The 14,632-nt window shown below is 41.6% G+C and overlaps 1 protein-coding gene across 2 annotated transcripts in view; it reads right to left on the minus strand.

Annotated features, from left to right (window-relative positions):
• Positions 1 to 14,632, minus strand: part of plcg2 (phospholipase C, gamma 2) — a 60,139-nt gene that overhangs the window by 30,045 nt on the left and 15,462 nt on the right. For both annotated transcript variants that reach the window (XM_047352968.1, XM_047352976.1), the window contains exons 3-18: positions 8,261 to 8,410; positions 7,508 to 7,601; positions 7,379 to 7,426; positions 6,392 to 6,476; positions 6,131 to 6,211; positions 5,994 to 6,037; positions 5,839 to 5,911; positions 4,883 to 4,984; positions 4,617 to 4,735; positions 3,584 to 3,669; positions 3,365 to 3,482; positions 3,015 to 3,183; positions 2,838 to 2,933; positions 1,830 to 1,916; positions 1,236 to 1,405; positions 937 to 1,137 (exon numbers count right to left, since the gene is read on the minus strand). In XM_047352968.1, the coding sequence (XP_047208924.1) occupies positions 937 to 1,137; positions 1,236 to 1,405; positions 1,830 to 1,916; positions 2,838 to 2,933; positions 3,015 to 3,183; positions 3,365 to 3,482; positions 3,584 to 3,669; positions 4,617 to 4,735; positions 4,883 to 4,984; positions 5,839 to 5,911; positions 5,994 to 6,037; positions 6,131 to 6,211; positions 6,392 to 6,476; positions 7,379 to 7,426; positions 7,508 to 7,601; positions 8,261 to 8,410 (1,723 nt within the window). The remainder of the gene's footprint in view (positions 1 to 936; positions 1,138 to 1,235; positions 1,406 to 1,829; positions 1,917 to 2,837; positions 2,934 to 3,014; positions 3,184 to 3,364; positions 3,483 to 3,583; positions 3,670 to 4,616; positions 4,736 to 4,882; positions 4,985 to 5,838; positions 5,912 to 5,993; positions 6,038 to 6,130; positions 6,212 to 6,391; positions 6,477 to 7,378; positions 7,427 to 7,507; positions 7,602 to 8,260; positions 8,411 to 14,632) is intronic.

The raw sequence follows: 14,632 nt of genomic DNA on the forward strand, positions 1-14,632 counted from the left end.
TTTCCAGGAACGTAATATTTATTTAAAAAAGATAACTTTAACGGATGGACCAGGTTTATCGACCCATACACACTAACTCAATGGATGGACGATCTGACAGGATTACTTCTGGCTGAGTGGCCTCACATCTACGCCTACCTGATAGAGAAACCGAGCATTACAGGAAGCGATAGAGAAACTTAGGGCGTGTACATCCTTAGATGTACAACAAGATGACATTTTAAGCTCTTTGTGTAGCCGACCCTGTGCTGGTTTGTATTTTCTGCCTCCAGTTGTCTGTTTTGCCTCCACCAAACGCTGTGACTTAACTGTGACGTCGGCAAAAAAAGGGTCTATATAACTCTGTCTCAAAGTAATAACAGGAAAGTGGTCCCACTTCTACCCAGATTGGCCCTGCATCAACCCATAGAGACTGTTAACATGGTGCCGTCCAAAACCTGGGACCCTCCCACCTGGGGCCCATTTTATGTAGCACAAGTAGAATAGAATAGAATAGAATAAACCTTTATTTGTCACTCAGAGGGAAAATTTCCATATGGGTAACCTAATAAAAATGTCAGCTATAAAACTGAATGTAGATGAAAAAGTCACCTGTGCTGTTTTACTTCTTCTGTGCATAAAAAATTACAAATAGATGCTGTAAATTTTATTTAGCTGTAATGATGGTAGATATTAAAGCAAGGTTTGGTACTATTTTAGCAGCCTTGGTAATATTATTTTTAAATTATTCTAATTGCTTTTAAAAATATAATTTAACTGATGTTTTAATACCTTAACGCTGTAAAACCTGCCCAGACTCCGAGGAAACCGATCCACGGTCCAATTCTGTATTATTTGCTGTCCACTTTTATTGCTGTCATGTTGGAATGTTTTTTTTTTTAGCTTATGGACTTTTTGTGTTAAATGTAAATGCTCAAGTTGTGCTGCTGCACGAACCGCTCCTGCAGATGAGGGTCAGGTGACGGCACGGCTTCGGTGAGGCGCAGCTCAAAGTCCTGGCAGCGCAGTGGGTTTTCTCGGTAGTGCTGGATCAGAGAGAAGACGCTGGGGAAGTGCAGGTTAGAAGTCAGGAAGAAGTAGGTGTGCCCTGCCTCTGAACCGGACCGAATTCGGCAGTGCTGGACCCTCCCACTGCGCCTGCAGAGTCCAAAACCAGCAGCTGAATAGTTGCACTGCATCGAAATGAAACTATTGCAAATAAGTCATGAATTGGACAACAATGCTTCAGTCGGTACCAGAAGGAGAGGGTGAAGTCGTGGACGTATCGGTCACTCTGTCGGACCAAGAAGGTGCCATCTTGCCCCCCGGTTTCTGCACAGTAGTCATGGATCAGTTGCTCAGCCATCAGCCTACCCTCCTTCATGCGGCAATGAAACCATGGTTCTATGCAATGCAACTCCTGGTACTGGGAAACCAGTTTATATTCATGTTAGGAAAACATTTACTCCATAGCTCCTACATTACACGTCTGATAAGAATCTAAATCATATCTTTGGATATGGTTCAATACCAAGCAGAAAAAACAGACATGCCTATGAATTACTATGTAACTGAAGAACTAAAAGCCTTTAGGTTGAACAGATAAATGATATGAAGTTGCTGCTTTTGAGGCTGAATATTTAGAAAGCAGCTACAAAATGGATGCAGTAAAAACATCAAAAGCTCAAACTTCAACAGTAAAAATTCAGCTTTTAACTGAAGGAATCTTAGAATATGTTTGCTGTTTATATGTTTCACTGATGGAAAGTTTACTTTTAAACTTTTTTATCTGCAACGTTTTGTATTTATTACTGGCTTTTTAAATTAAACTCTGGGAATTTGCTGTTCACCTTCCGGGGATCTTCCTCCTCCTCCTCGTACTCCTCTGCATAATACAGCTTGTCATCAGAGATCACACAGTAGTGCCTGTTCCAGCGCTGACAAGCACAGAGAGAAATGTTACATTTTTACACGTGATCCAAAAAAAAGGTCAAAGAGGCTTTCTATGGAAATCTTTCCAGGGGTTAAAGATTTGATGTTTGTTATGTTTCTGCTGCACAAAGACAACTGAAGCTGAGGTGGAGCTCCTCTACATACAGATCAGACCTAAGCTTTGACTAGCAGGCCCAGAGAGACAGAGTTATAGATTAGAGGAACCCACTGGGTTTTACCAGGTCCAGTCTACTAGGAGAGATGCTTCATGCTTCCTTCTGCTGACAATCTCTATGGAGATGCTGATTCATTTTCCAGTAGTACTGGGTACCGACCCACACTGGGTACCAATACCTGTGTTAATCACCATGGTAACACCATCAGATTGGCCTAACCCAAACCCCAACCCCAGAAGGAAGATGAGTCACCAGAACCAACAATGGAGACAAGTTGAAGATCTGCTAATAAAGCAACCTAGGCTTCTTGAACACCTCAGCAGAACCACAGGCTGATCTCCTTCAAGTCACATGAATTAGTGCTTGATGCACTAATTCATGGAAAAGGAGCCCAGACCAAGTACTGAGTGCAGATACCGAACAGAACCTGGACCTACTGTTCTGTAGGAACACGTTTCTGAATTAAAATTTAAGCAGAGACAAAAAGAAGAATTGGTCTCAAAAAGGGGAGAAGATGAGTGAAAAATGAGTCTAAAGAAAAGACTTTCAGCCAGCAGAAGATCTACTGATCAGGAGAACCTTGAAGGTAGAAAGTCTGGCTGATTGGAAGCAAAACATAAAGAGATGGACAACCTCTCTCCTCATTTACAGCCAACAGTAGGTGGAGATGGAGCTGAAGCTTCAGAGCATTCCAACCTTCATGTTCCCCTGTGCAGATTCTCCGACTGTGTGGGGTTCCCTTAACAGTACCTGATCCACTGGGTCCCAGATCTCCAAGTCTCCCTGCTTCTGGCCCTTCCGGAAGTCTCTGGTTGTTACTCCTCCCTCCACATTGAGCTTCTTGTGCTGTGAGAGAACAACAGACCGGTCATTCCTCACCGATGGAGCGCTTCCCCCAACACCTCAGTATGCTCCAATTCATGTTACTTTCAGTATGATCTTCCCCTTCAGCTGTGTAGGTGAAGGCAGCTGCTCGGCCATGTGCTCCACAGGTTCACTCAGAAGTTTGTCTCCAAACACTTCTTTGAAGATGCGAGCCATCTGACGCTGCTGCTCTATGGGGCAGTGCTCCTCTATGGACAGGATGACCGGGAAGCTGAGAAGGAGAAGTTCCCAACATGTTAATGAGATGGAGGTAAGGAACCACTGAAAGGAGGAAACTAAAAATAACCTTTCTTTTATGAAAAAGAGCAGATGAAGCACAAGCAACAAAAGCTTTAGATAAATGTTTGACTCTGTGTTTATATAATTGCTCATAACTTTATGGTGATTCTTACTCTGTAGTGACAAAAGCGTGCTCGTTTATTGCTTTGACCACATCCTCAAACTTGATCTTGGTTGTCCTGGTCCAGCCGTGGTAGATGATCGGTTCCCCGGGGCCCTCCCAGCAGTCCACTGCAAGCATCCAACCCAAACAAAATAAACACATTCGTGTTTTTAACCGCCTGAAGTAGAATAAAACACACCTCAGTAAACTGCTTTATATCTATATTCACATTCAACACAGCGACATCCCAGGCGCAGACAGCGAACGTAAGCCTCTGTGGATGACTCGCTGCGGATCTGATCGCCTGTCAGGTAGCTGTTGAAGGGAAACAAACATCCAATGTGGCTGATTAAATATTTTATAAACCAATGACTTGTGTTATGTACCTATCTGTCTTAAAGTGACACGTGTTTAAAACATAGAACCATGAACTTTTCCACCTTTAATGTGACATTCATTCTAAAAGATTCAACTAAAACAAACAAAACAGTCAAAAATAAAAAAGATTCAGAATGTGGGATTTCCACCATTTAATGTTGAAGCACATCTCCATGAGCTTCATGAGGTGGTCACCTGACATGGTTTTCCAGCAGTCTTGAAGGAGTTCCCAGAGGTAGGAAGAAAAATAAAGACAAACCACTGAAAGAGAAGGGGTGTCCAAACTTTTGACTGGTAGTCTGTATATCCCATGGAACAGAGAAGCCATCACTAACAGGCCAGAAGGGGCACATGGTCCCTCCAACAGGTTCTGGGTCTGCCTCCCAATGGGACGTGTCCAGAAAAGCTCAGAGGAGACATCATGATCAGATGAACCACCTCAGATGACTTATTTTGAATGTAGAGGAGTCAGCAGCTCTACTCTGAGATTCTCCACATACTGTATCTCTAAGGCAGAGCCTGGCCACCCTAGGGAGGAAGAACATTCAGCTGACTGGATCCAGGACCTGGTTCTTTCAGTCATGGTCCATGTCTCAGAACCACAGGTGAGGCTTGTAACATAAACAGACTGGTAACTGAAGAGCTTTGCTTTTTGATTCAGCTTTTATTTTTCACTACCACAGAGCAAAGCAGTTCCCCAGCCATTTCCTGCTCCATCCTGCAATGAACACCATACCAGGAAACTAGAACTCCTCCACCTCAGGCATTGACTGAACCCTGACCCGGAAGGAGTGGTCCAACTTGGTGGAAAGACATGAGCGCAGTCTGAGAAAAGCTTTACCTAGTTTCCGGAACATTTCTACATGACATTCATGGAAACTTACGTGTTGTGTGAGGAGCTGATCCAGTAATGGGACAACGGGTTGTTCATGTCCAGGTTGTTGATCTCAGAGAACTTCTCCTCCCAAACTGAATTCTCTTTGGAAAACAGGAAACTCAGGAACTGAAAGAGGAAAATGAAACTACAGATGTAGTTGACCTTTCACCCTTGTCCCTGATGTATTAGTTAGACAGAGCCTGTTTCTCCAAGAGCTGCATGTCTGCAGCCGAACTGGGCTCAATGTTAAGAAGAAGGGTCTGATCCAAACACCTCACTGACGGTGAACTCTGGGTCGTTAGTTTTTCTCATGGTGTCATCGATGAAGATGGTCATCAGTTCTCTGACCTGGGTCAGATCGTTGGCCCAGGGTTCCTAAACAAAAGAATCCAACAGAATTAGTTTGTCTCCCCAAAAATAAAAATAATCAGGACAGTACCAGAACCATTTAGCCCACATGTGTAAATGCCCCCGTGCGTCATGTTATGTTTTTATTTGAGGAAACAGGAGGCTGCGGATTGCTAAAAAAAGTTTCACCAAACACACCAAATAAAAAAAACTATTCTTCAGTTTCATTTATGTTAGAGGAATTGTGCCGACAACTATTATTTGGCTAAATAAATGTAGCCAAATAATAGTTTGAATTTTCTAAAGTCAACATGCTGCTGACATAAGAGATTGATTTATTTTTATAACAATTTAGACTTTTTTGATCTCACAATGGAGAATTTGTCCTCTGCATTTAACTCTTCCCGTAGGGAGCAGTGGCCTGCGATTGTGCGGCGCCCAGCGAGCATTCAGGGGCAAGGGTCTTGCTCAGGGACCCAGAGTGGCAGGCTGTGGGATTTGAAGCAGGGTACTGGTATCTCTCCAGGACTCAGATGCCCTCCTCTCTAACCATTAGGCCCCCTATTAGTGGAGGCAGCGGTAGGTAAGTTAGGCTCTGCTGCTGTACTCATACTGCTCCTACACAACTATTTATTGATTCTATTACTGACATTTCAAAGAAAATGTGCAATTTTAATGGGTTTTCCATGTGTTAATGAACATAATATAACTCAAGGAGTCATTGTTGTTCTGTAATTTTTCTGTTTCATATAAAATATACGCCCGCTCTTATTTTGATTGTTTAATTGATTCTGGGTTTCTTTATTTAGCTCTTTATAAAACAGCACATGGTTGACCGAAGAGCTGCGCAGCAGGTAAAAGACGGGACCACTGGGACTCACCTTCTGGTCATAAATGAGAAATCGTTGGAAATCATGCAGCAGAACAGCTGAAGCATCCTGTTTATCTGTGTTTCTGCATGATTGGAGAGACAAAAACAATTAGAAAACTAATCTGCTCCACTGTCAAGATCAGGCAGCAACAAGCATGACCTCACCCCAAAATAAAGGAACATGCTTCTCTTTTGAACTCATCCAGGATCTGAATGCAAAAGATTTATGTCATTAATTAAAATTCTGCATGAGCACAATAAGGAAATATTTACAAGGACAGCAAAGAATCATTCAGGCTGACCTCATTCTGCTCAAACATCATCAGGTTATAAAACTTATGAAACTGCTCGAAGTCCAGGCGGTCTTTCTTTACTCCGACTTCCTGTGACAGCAGAACGGAAAAGCTGTAAACGGCTCAACGAGATATTGCAGTTTTTATTTCCAAATCCAAGTCAAGGCAACTCAAATCCTGCATTGAAGGGGAGATGCTTTTCTGCATCTGAGCAGGTTTAACCAGAGTATCATGAAAGAACATGAAAACCAAAGTAAAGACGGGATGAACCTGTAATCTGTCTTTGAGAGCTCGAGAGCTGGGGGCCTTGTAGTTCAGCATGGGCAGTAGAGACTTCAGCTCCTTCACAGAGAGGCTGCAAGTCACAAAGAGAGAAAAACATCCAGCAAAACCTTTCACAGAACCATCTAGAACCAAAGGGATGGACCTTATTAACAGCATATTGTTTGAGATTCAAGGTTTTAGAAGAACACGTGTGTTATGGAGGGCTGATGCAAAGATGAGCTTAAATACTTGAAAAGACTAAATTAATTTTGCAAAAAAAAACCCTTAGTGAGGATTGAGATATCCTGAAAAATACTAAAACTTTCTGAAATATGCAGCATTTTACAGTCATATTCAATAAATGAGAATATTGTTGGCATGTTAATTTATTCTAGTAACTCCATCACTTAATGAAACATTATACGGATTAATTCCCCACAGACTGATATTTTTAAGCCTTTATTTCTTATAATTATGAGGATTTCTGCTTCCAGCCAATGAGAACACAGCATTTCATTATCAGACCAATTAAATAAACATTTTTACTACACCAACCTAAATGGTTATTTTCAAAAGGTTCTTTTAATCTGACGCAGATTCTGATTTATGTCATATGACCGTATGAAGTCACATTTTACAGTGAACAGATTTTACTTATGAATACAAACATTAAAATGTGCCTCAAAAAAAATTTGAATACGTTTAGGCTATATACATGTGAAGTATTTTTGTGATCTTTATTTTACTCATAAATAACTTTTTTAATAAACATGAATACAAATGCATGCCACACCTTTCCGATTTGTATTAGTAAATGTTATAAACCATGAATCATTTTCTTCACAGCTCTGCTCTACTTTGTGCTGGTTTGTCACAGAACATCCCATTAAAACCCACAGAGGTTGGTGGTTGGACCAGACAGATGAGGAACAGCTACAGGGTTCTGAATAACTGTAAATCTGCTCACATAAAAGAAGAAAATCAGGTTCATACCTGTTTGTCTTGGTCTGGTTGACAGAATACATTTGCTTCCTCAGCCAGCTGGAGGGATAACAACACAAGACAGAGAAAGGATGAAGCTGCTGCAGGAAAAGTCCTGAACTGATTAGAACTGGACTCTACCTCTCTATCAGAACCGGGGTCGGAGCTGCCAGAGTCTCTTCTCTCAGCAGCTCCAGTCCTATCAGCCATTTCTGAGCCTCCTCCGCCGAATCAGCTGGAAAGATAAAAAAAAGAAAGAGTGTTACTGATATAAACTAGCATTGAATGTTTTATTAACAGAAGAAAAGGGAATCTTTGATGAACCTCAGACCTAAAACAACAGGCTGATATTCACCCAACAACTTCCTGGAATAAAACTTTTACTTAACTGTAGAGCATCTGTCCCAAAATATATTCTGTATCAGAACTGCTGATCAGAATTTAAAAGAATTATGCAAATTGTTTAGGTAAATTTACTCAAATAGCCACCCAGAGCAGTGTTTCCATCCTGGTCCTCAGGGCACAGTGTTTGGCACATTTCAATGTTTCCCTGCTTCAACGCATTGGATTCAAAATGATCATTCTTATTCATGGACATTATTGATTAAATGTCATCATTAATATGTTAAAATGTTATCATTAACATGAATCAGAAGCAGGGCACCACCTACAGGCATGCCAAAAAGTAAGTACATCCTGTGGACTTAGTTTTTCAAGCTCTGCTGTTCTATTTTGGCGTCATGTATGTTAGACTGAAATCTGTCTTTCTACATTCCCGATAAGTAAAAGAAGGAGCATGTTCTCTTTGCTATAACAGTGAAGATGTATTCAGCAGAGGCCGGGTCAAGGAAAACCCGGACCTGAACCGAGTTTAAGGATTAATGTAGCCTTCACCTCCCAGACTGAGGGTGCTGAGGACAAACTGAGAGCCATAGAAGATGGTGAAGCAGGTGTTCTCATTGTGTTTGTCCCTCCCATCTTTAAAACGCTCGAAGTCTTTGGAGTTCCTCCCAGGACGGATTTCTCGGATCTCAAACAGGTCCACTGAAACAGAACACATGGATCAGCGGAGATTATTACTGTCATTTCTGTGGATCAAAACCAATCTTTATCAATGCAACTTGCTCCATTATTTCAGACAAACCTGACAAAATGCCCTGGGCACTTTTCAAGATAAAGATCCCAGAGCTCTTTTGAATAAAACAAGGGACCATAAAGAAATGAAACAAAAGGAAATGATTTTAAAACAAAGAGGAGTTCTGAGATGGTTTTTAACACTCTTGTGTTCCTGGTCAGAAATGACTCCCATAATCACTATTTGTGTTGGATTTTTAATGAACTTAAGTTCTAGTCAATATTATGAGTTTTTAGCGGCCCATGTGCCTCACTGATCCAATCTTATTCACAAGTTCTAAATATTAACTAATTTTTGCATTATTTTGAGTATCAGATGACACATGCTATACTGTTTATTACAGAATACTTTGGGTCAAAGTTATCAGGGACATTTGCCTTGAAACCATTTTAATTTCTCATACTGTTACAAAAAAATCATCCTGTTGTGGGACCATGAATATTTTAATTGTGTGCAAAGGAAATTATCCCCAAACTCTACTTGCATTTTTACAATATTCCAGAGTCAAGATCTTCACACATTAACGAGCAACTAACAAGTCCCCATCATGCTCAGTTTCATTCAGTTGACTTCTCACCAAGAGCGTAGGAGCTGTAGAAATGATCACCTCATGACCTGCAGTCATTTCCAGAACCACATGCTTCCCTCTGGGCCTTTTCAGGCACACTGTCTGCAGGTTTTCCAGTATAGACCTGCATTTTCCAGGCATAGTTTGTCCTCATAACATGTTGCCCATATCTTTAGGCAATATTTAGATGGCTTGCTTGGCATGTACTGCTTGAAGGAGCAGCGTCCCCTAAAAGCGACAAGATGCTCATCTAGTGTGACATTTGGACTTGGGTTATTAGTGGCAAGGGGCAGAAGCTCCGCCCACTTGTCCCAAACTTCTCTGATTGCTGCCAGTTCGTTTACGACGGCCTGGTCTTGTGTCCCGGTTGTCAAAGCCAATCACACCTGGAAGTCTTTTTACCAAGATGGCGGCGGGGGTTACTGCAGTGGCTCCTGGCTCTTTTTATTTGTGGTTTCACCCCTCCAAGCATTTTTCCGGTACGGAAGGGCTGAACTACTGGAACTGGCAAAAAGCCCAGGACTTTACACACTCCCAAAACTGGACTTTATTCCACCCAAACTGCAGCGGTGAACAGCATCCCCCCTCATTGTCTCTCTGCGGCCCAAGAGACGGAGGAGGCACCATGAACACAAGAGGGTTCCCAGCATTGCCCTCTTTTGTGTCTATAAACCTACATGTCTATCTTTTGAGCTGGGTCGCAGCTAAATTTCATCATTGTGACATAATGACAATAAAGAATCTTAAATCTTAAAGTTTTGGCGTGACACGGTGGCCTGGAAAGTTGTCTGACCTGATTCTGCTGGCAGATTCTTTTCTGGATCTGTACACAGCAGCCAAAATGAAAAGACCTATGTCTGCATTAGTGTGTGTCTGGGTTAGCAACTTCCAGTTGTCTTAGGAAATTTGATTCCCCTCCAAGTTGGTCATGTTTACCACAGGGGTTACAAAATGGATGGACTCAGTCAGGAACAGTTCAAAGCAGGACCTGATGTCACCAATCCAGGATACGGCATGTGTTGCAGGTCCTGGGGTCATCCTGATGACATTTTCACCTGAAAGCCTGATTGTCAGGTGGGGATGAACTCGAGGATGAGTTTCCACTCTTTGACTTGAATGTGACAGCAATCTCAGCATGATGGTCCTCATCATCACTGGATTTTTCCTCATCAGTTTTTTTATTGGTCTGGATTACACAGTGGCTTGTAAAAGTATTCATACCCCTTGAACTTTTCCACATATTGTCACATTACAACCATAAACGTAAATATATTTTATTGGAATTTTATGTGAAAGACCAAAACAAAATCGTATAAAATTGTGAGGTAGAAAGAAAATTATACATGATTTAAAACATTTATATAAATAAAAAACTGAAAAGTGCGGTGTATCAAGGTATTCAGCCCTCTTTACTCTGAGTGCAACCAAAGCCTTCAGAAGTTGCCTGATGATTGCTAATGACTAAATAGAGTCCACCTGGGTGTAATTTAATCTCAGTACAAATACAGCTGCTCTGTGACGGCCTCAGAAGTTGGTTAAGACAATATTGAGGAGCAGACAGCATCATGAAGTCCAAGGAACACACCAGACAGGTCAGGGATAAAGTTGTGGAGAAGTTTAAAGCAGGTTTAGGTTATAAAAAGATTCCCAAGCTTTGAACATCTTATGGAGCTCTGTTCAATCCATCATCTGGAAATGGAAAGAGCATGACACAAATGGAAACCTACCAAGACAAAGCCGTCCACCTAAACTTACAGGCCCAGGAAGGAGATCAGAGATGCAGCCAAGAGGCCCATGGTGACTCTGGATGAACTGCAGAGATCCACAGCTCAGGTGGGGGAATCTGTCCACAGGACAACTATTAGTCGTGCAATGAATAAATGTGGTCTTTATGGAAGAGTGGGAAGAAGAAAACCATTGTTAAAAGAAAAACATAAGAAGTCCCGTTTGCCAGAAGCCATGTTGGAGACCCAGCAAACATGTGGAAGAAGCTGCTTTGGTCAGACGAGACCAAAATTGAACTTTTTGGCCAAATTGCAAAACGCTCTGTGTGTCGGAGAACTAACGTTGTACATCACACTGAACACACCATCCCCACTGTCACATATGGTGGTGGCAGCATCATGCTCTGGGGCTGCTTCTCTTCAGCAGGGACAGGGAAGGTGGTCAGAGTTGATGGGAAGATGGATGGAGCTAAATCCAGGTCAACCTTGGAAGAAAACCTGTTAGAGACTGCAAAAGACTTGAGATTGGAGCGAAGGTTCACCTTCCAGCAGGACGATGACCCTGAACATAAAGCCAGGCTATAATGGAATAATTTAAAACAAAACATATTCATGTGTTAGAATGGCCCAGTCAAAGTCCAGACCTAAACCCAACTGATAATCTGTGGCAAGATCTAGAAACTGCTGTTCATAAACACTATCCACCCAATCTGACTGAGTGTGAGCTGTTTTGCTAAGAAGAATGGACAAAAATGTAATTCGCTAGATGTGCAAAGCTGATGGAGACATACCCTAAAACACTTGTAGCAAAAGGAGGTTCCACAAAGTATTGACTTAGGAAGGCTGAATACTTTGCACAATGCCCTTTCTGTTTTTTATTTGTAAAAAAAAAAAAAGAAGTCATGTATAAATGTTTTTCCACTTCACAATGTATACCACTTTATGTTGGCCTTTCACATAAATTCCAATAAAATATATTTATGCTTGTGGTTGAAATGTGACAATATGTGGAGAGGTTCAAGAGGTATGAATACTTTTACAAGCAACTGTATTCTAGACATTATTCCACTGTTATTTTCCTGGCCTCTCCCCTCCTCATCAGTGTGGTGAACATCAAATATGCAATCAAGAACCTTAGTTTTGCTATATTGTCCTGCCATGGAGGTGCCATACAGTGAACCGTGAGCAAAGCCTCAAAAAGTATTATTTACCTAAACTAGAAGAAAGTGTCGTTCCTGCGACAGGGTGTATGTATGTGTGAGTGTGTGTGTGTTGCTGTGCTCCTGTTTTTGCATATGAGTGAGGACCGTTTGTTGTAACGTGAGGACATTTTCATGGTCCCCACTTGCTGTCTTACTAGAGGATAGGGTTTAGGACTAAGGTGTGAATTGAGTTAAGGTTAGGCTTAGGGTTAGATATGTACTTGTAAAGGTTAGGGTGAGGGTCAGAGTTAGGCCATAGAAAGGGTTAAAAATGAATGGAAATCAATGGAAGTCAATGTGAGTCAATGCACAGGAACAGGTTATCCTCACAGTCTGTTGCCATGGTGATATACTCAGAATCAGAATCAGCTTTATTGCCAAGTTAGCTGCCCTTTTCCTGACCCTTGACCTGCATAGGTCCTGGATGGAAGGATGGTCAGCCCTGATGATTGTTGGTTGCAGTCTGGACCTGTCCTGTTTTGTGGATGAGCCAAACCTCACAGAGATGGACGAAGACAGGACAGACTGAATGATGGCAGTGTAAGTAAGTACAATTTATTTGTATAGTACATTCAGACAGGATGTCACAAAGTACTTCACAACAGAATAAAACGCTATACAGTACAGAATATAAACAGTACAATCATAAATGCATATCATAAGCTCAAGCCTAACTGAAAGTTTCATGAAATAAAAATGTTTTTAGCTGCTTTTTAAAATCATCCAAGGAGTCCAAACTTGATAAGAAAGTTGGCAGTGCATTCCACAGCCTGGGTGCAACAGCTTGGAAAGAGCGGTCCCCTCGAGTTCTGAAACGGGTGGGGAATCATTAAAAGATTTAGATTTGATGACCTTAAACTGCAACGAGTTATATGCTTGTATCAAATCAGAGATATATAAAGGAGCCTCACCATGTAAAGCTCTGAAAGTTAAAACTAGAATTTTAAAATGAAATCTCAATCTAATAGGCAGCCAGTGCAGCAACTTTAAAACAGGCGTTATATGGGTTCTTCTGTTTAAGCGAGTTAGTAATCTCACAGCAGAGTTTTGGACGACCTGAAGACGGGCAAACCCCTTCTGATTAAAACAAGTAAACAGACCGTTAGAATAATCCAATCGTGTAGAGACAAAAGCATGTATTATTATCTCTAGTTCAATCAGAGAAACTATAGGTCTAAGTTTCGAGATGTTTCTTAATTGGAAAAAGCAGGTCTTTACAATTTGTTTTAAGTGATGCTCAGAATAGGTCCCTGCACGGAGCCTTGGGGAACTCCACATAGCAGTTCAGTAGATTCTGACATAATTTTCTTTGCAAACACACTAAACGTCCAACCAGATATGTTGAATGAGAACCACTTCAGAACAGACCCAGACATCCCTACCCATCCCTCAGTCTGTTTATCAGGATATCATGATTAACTGTGTCAAAAGCTGAGGAGAGGTCTAACAAGATCAAGACTGTGTTTACTGGAATCTGCTGACAACATAATGCCACTGGTAACTCTAAGTAGTGCTGTTTCAGTCGAATGCATTTTACGAAAACCAGATTGGAAACGGTCATAGATGTTGTTTGTTTCCAGTAGGCTGTAGGTTGGACAGCAACTGGCTTCTCAATAAGCTTTGACATGAAAGGAAGTTTAGAAATGGGCTTATAATTTTTTTTTTGTGTTGGATCCAAATGAGGTATTTTTAAGCTTTGGTTTTCCTGAGGTGCTTTTTGTAAGTAATACAAAGTATTCAGGCGAGGAAGTAAAGCACATTAATGGTGGTGGGAAGAGTTTCCCATAACTTTTCCAATTATCAAAAAGTGTTCCATAGACTCTTTGATTTGGAGCAGATCTTTTCTTTCTGATCTCGGTGGAGGTGGACGCTTTTTCTCTGTCTCCCACACCCTCCCATATCTGCCCTGCTTCAGCTCTGTGTCTTGTCTTCTTTTTGGAGCCTCTTTTTGCATATCTTCCAAATGATTAGTTATGGATTTGGTCAGTTGGTCTCTCAATGCAATTGATCAAATTTTCTCGACGAGAAGACATGCTGGAGGGGACCCTCTTGTCCAGACGGAACGTTTTTCTCTGGATACACGATGAACTCCTGGCAGAAGTGGAGGATTGTGTGTTTGTCGATAATGTCAGTCTAGGATGTGGAAGATGTGTATATAATTGTATGTTTGATATCAGGATTTCTGCTTTTTGGAGTCAGCGGTTACCTGGCATATCGAGAAATTTGGAGAATGTCAGCAGCTGTTCTGGCCATTGTGAGGCTGCCTGGCATGTATGATGGGATCTTCAGAGCGATCAACACTCAGACTGAGATGTTACGTGAGCTGAATCGCAGACTGGATGTGATCCTTAGGATCGCAGGCAGGTTGCGGTTCCTGGACTCAGGGGTGAAATGGGATAAATCTTGGAGAAAGTTGTTCGCTTGGATCTGGCAGAAAGACCAGGAATTTGGCTGTTTGGATTCACCTTTGAGAAGAACCAGTGAGACTCTCAAGGCTGACGGGAAATTAAGAGTCAGCCTAACCCAAATAATTATTGTGGCCGGTTGATGAACCTTCCAACGTACCATCAAGGACAATGGCCTCTGTGACAGTGCTTCATGGACTTACTGCACACACACACATGATCAAGATAAACA

The sequence above is a fragment of the Girardinichthys multiradiatus genome, chromosome 2, assembly GCF_021462225.1.
Source record: "Girardinichthys multiradiatus isolate DD_20200921_A chromosome 2, DD_fGirMul_XY1, whole genome shotgun sequence".
Taxonomy (NCBI): domain Eukaryota; kingdom Metazoa; phylum Chordata; class Actinopteri; order Cyprinodontiformes; family Goodeidae; genus Girardinichthys; species Girardinichthys multiradiatus.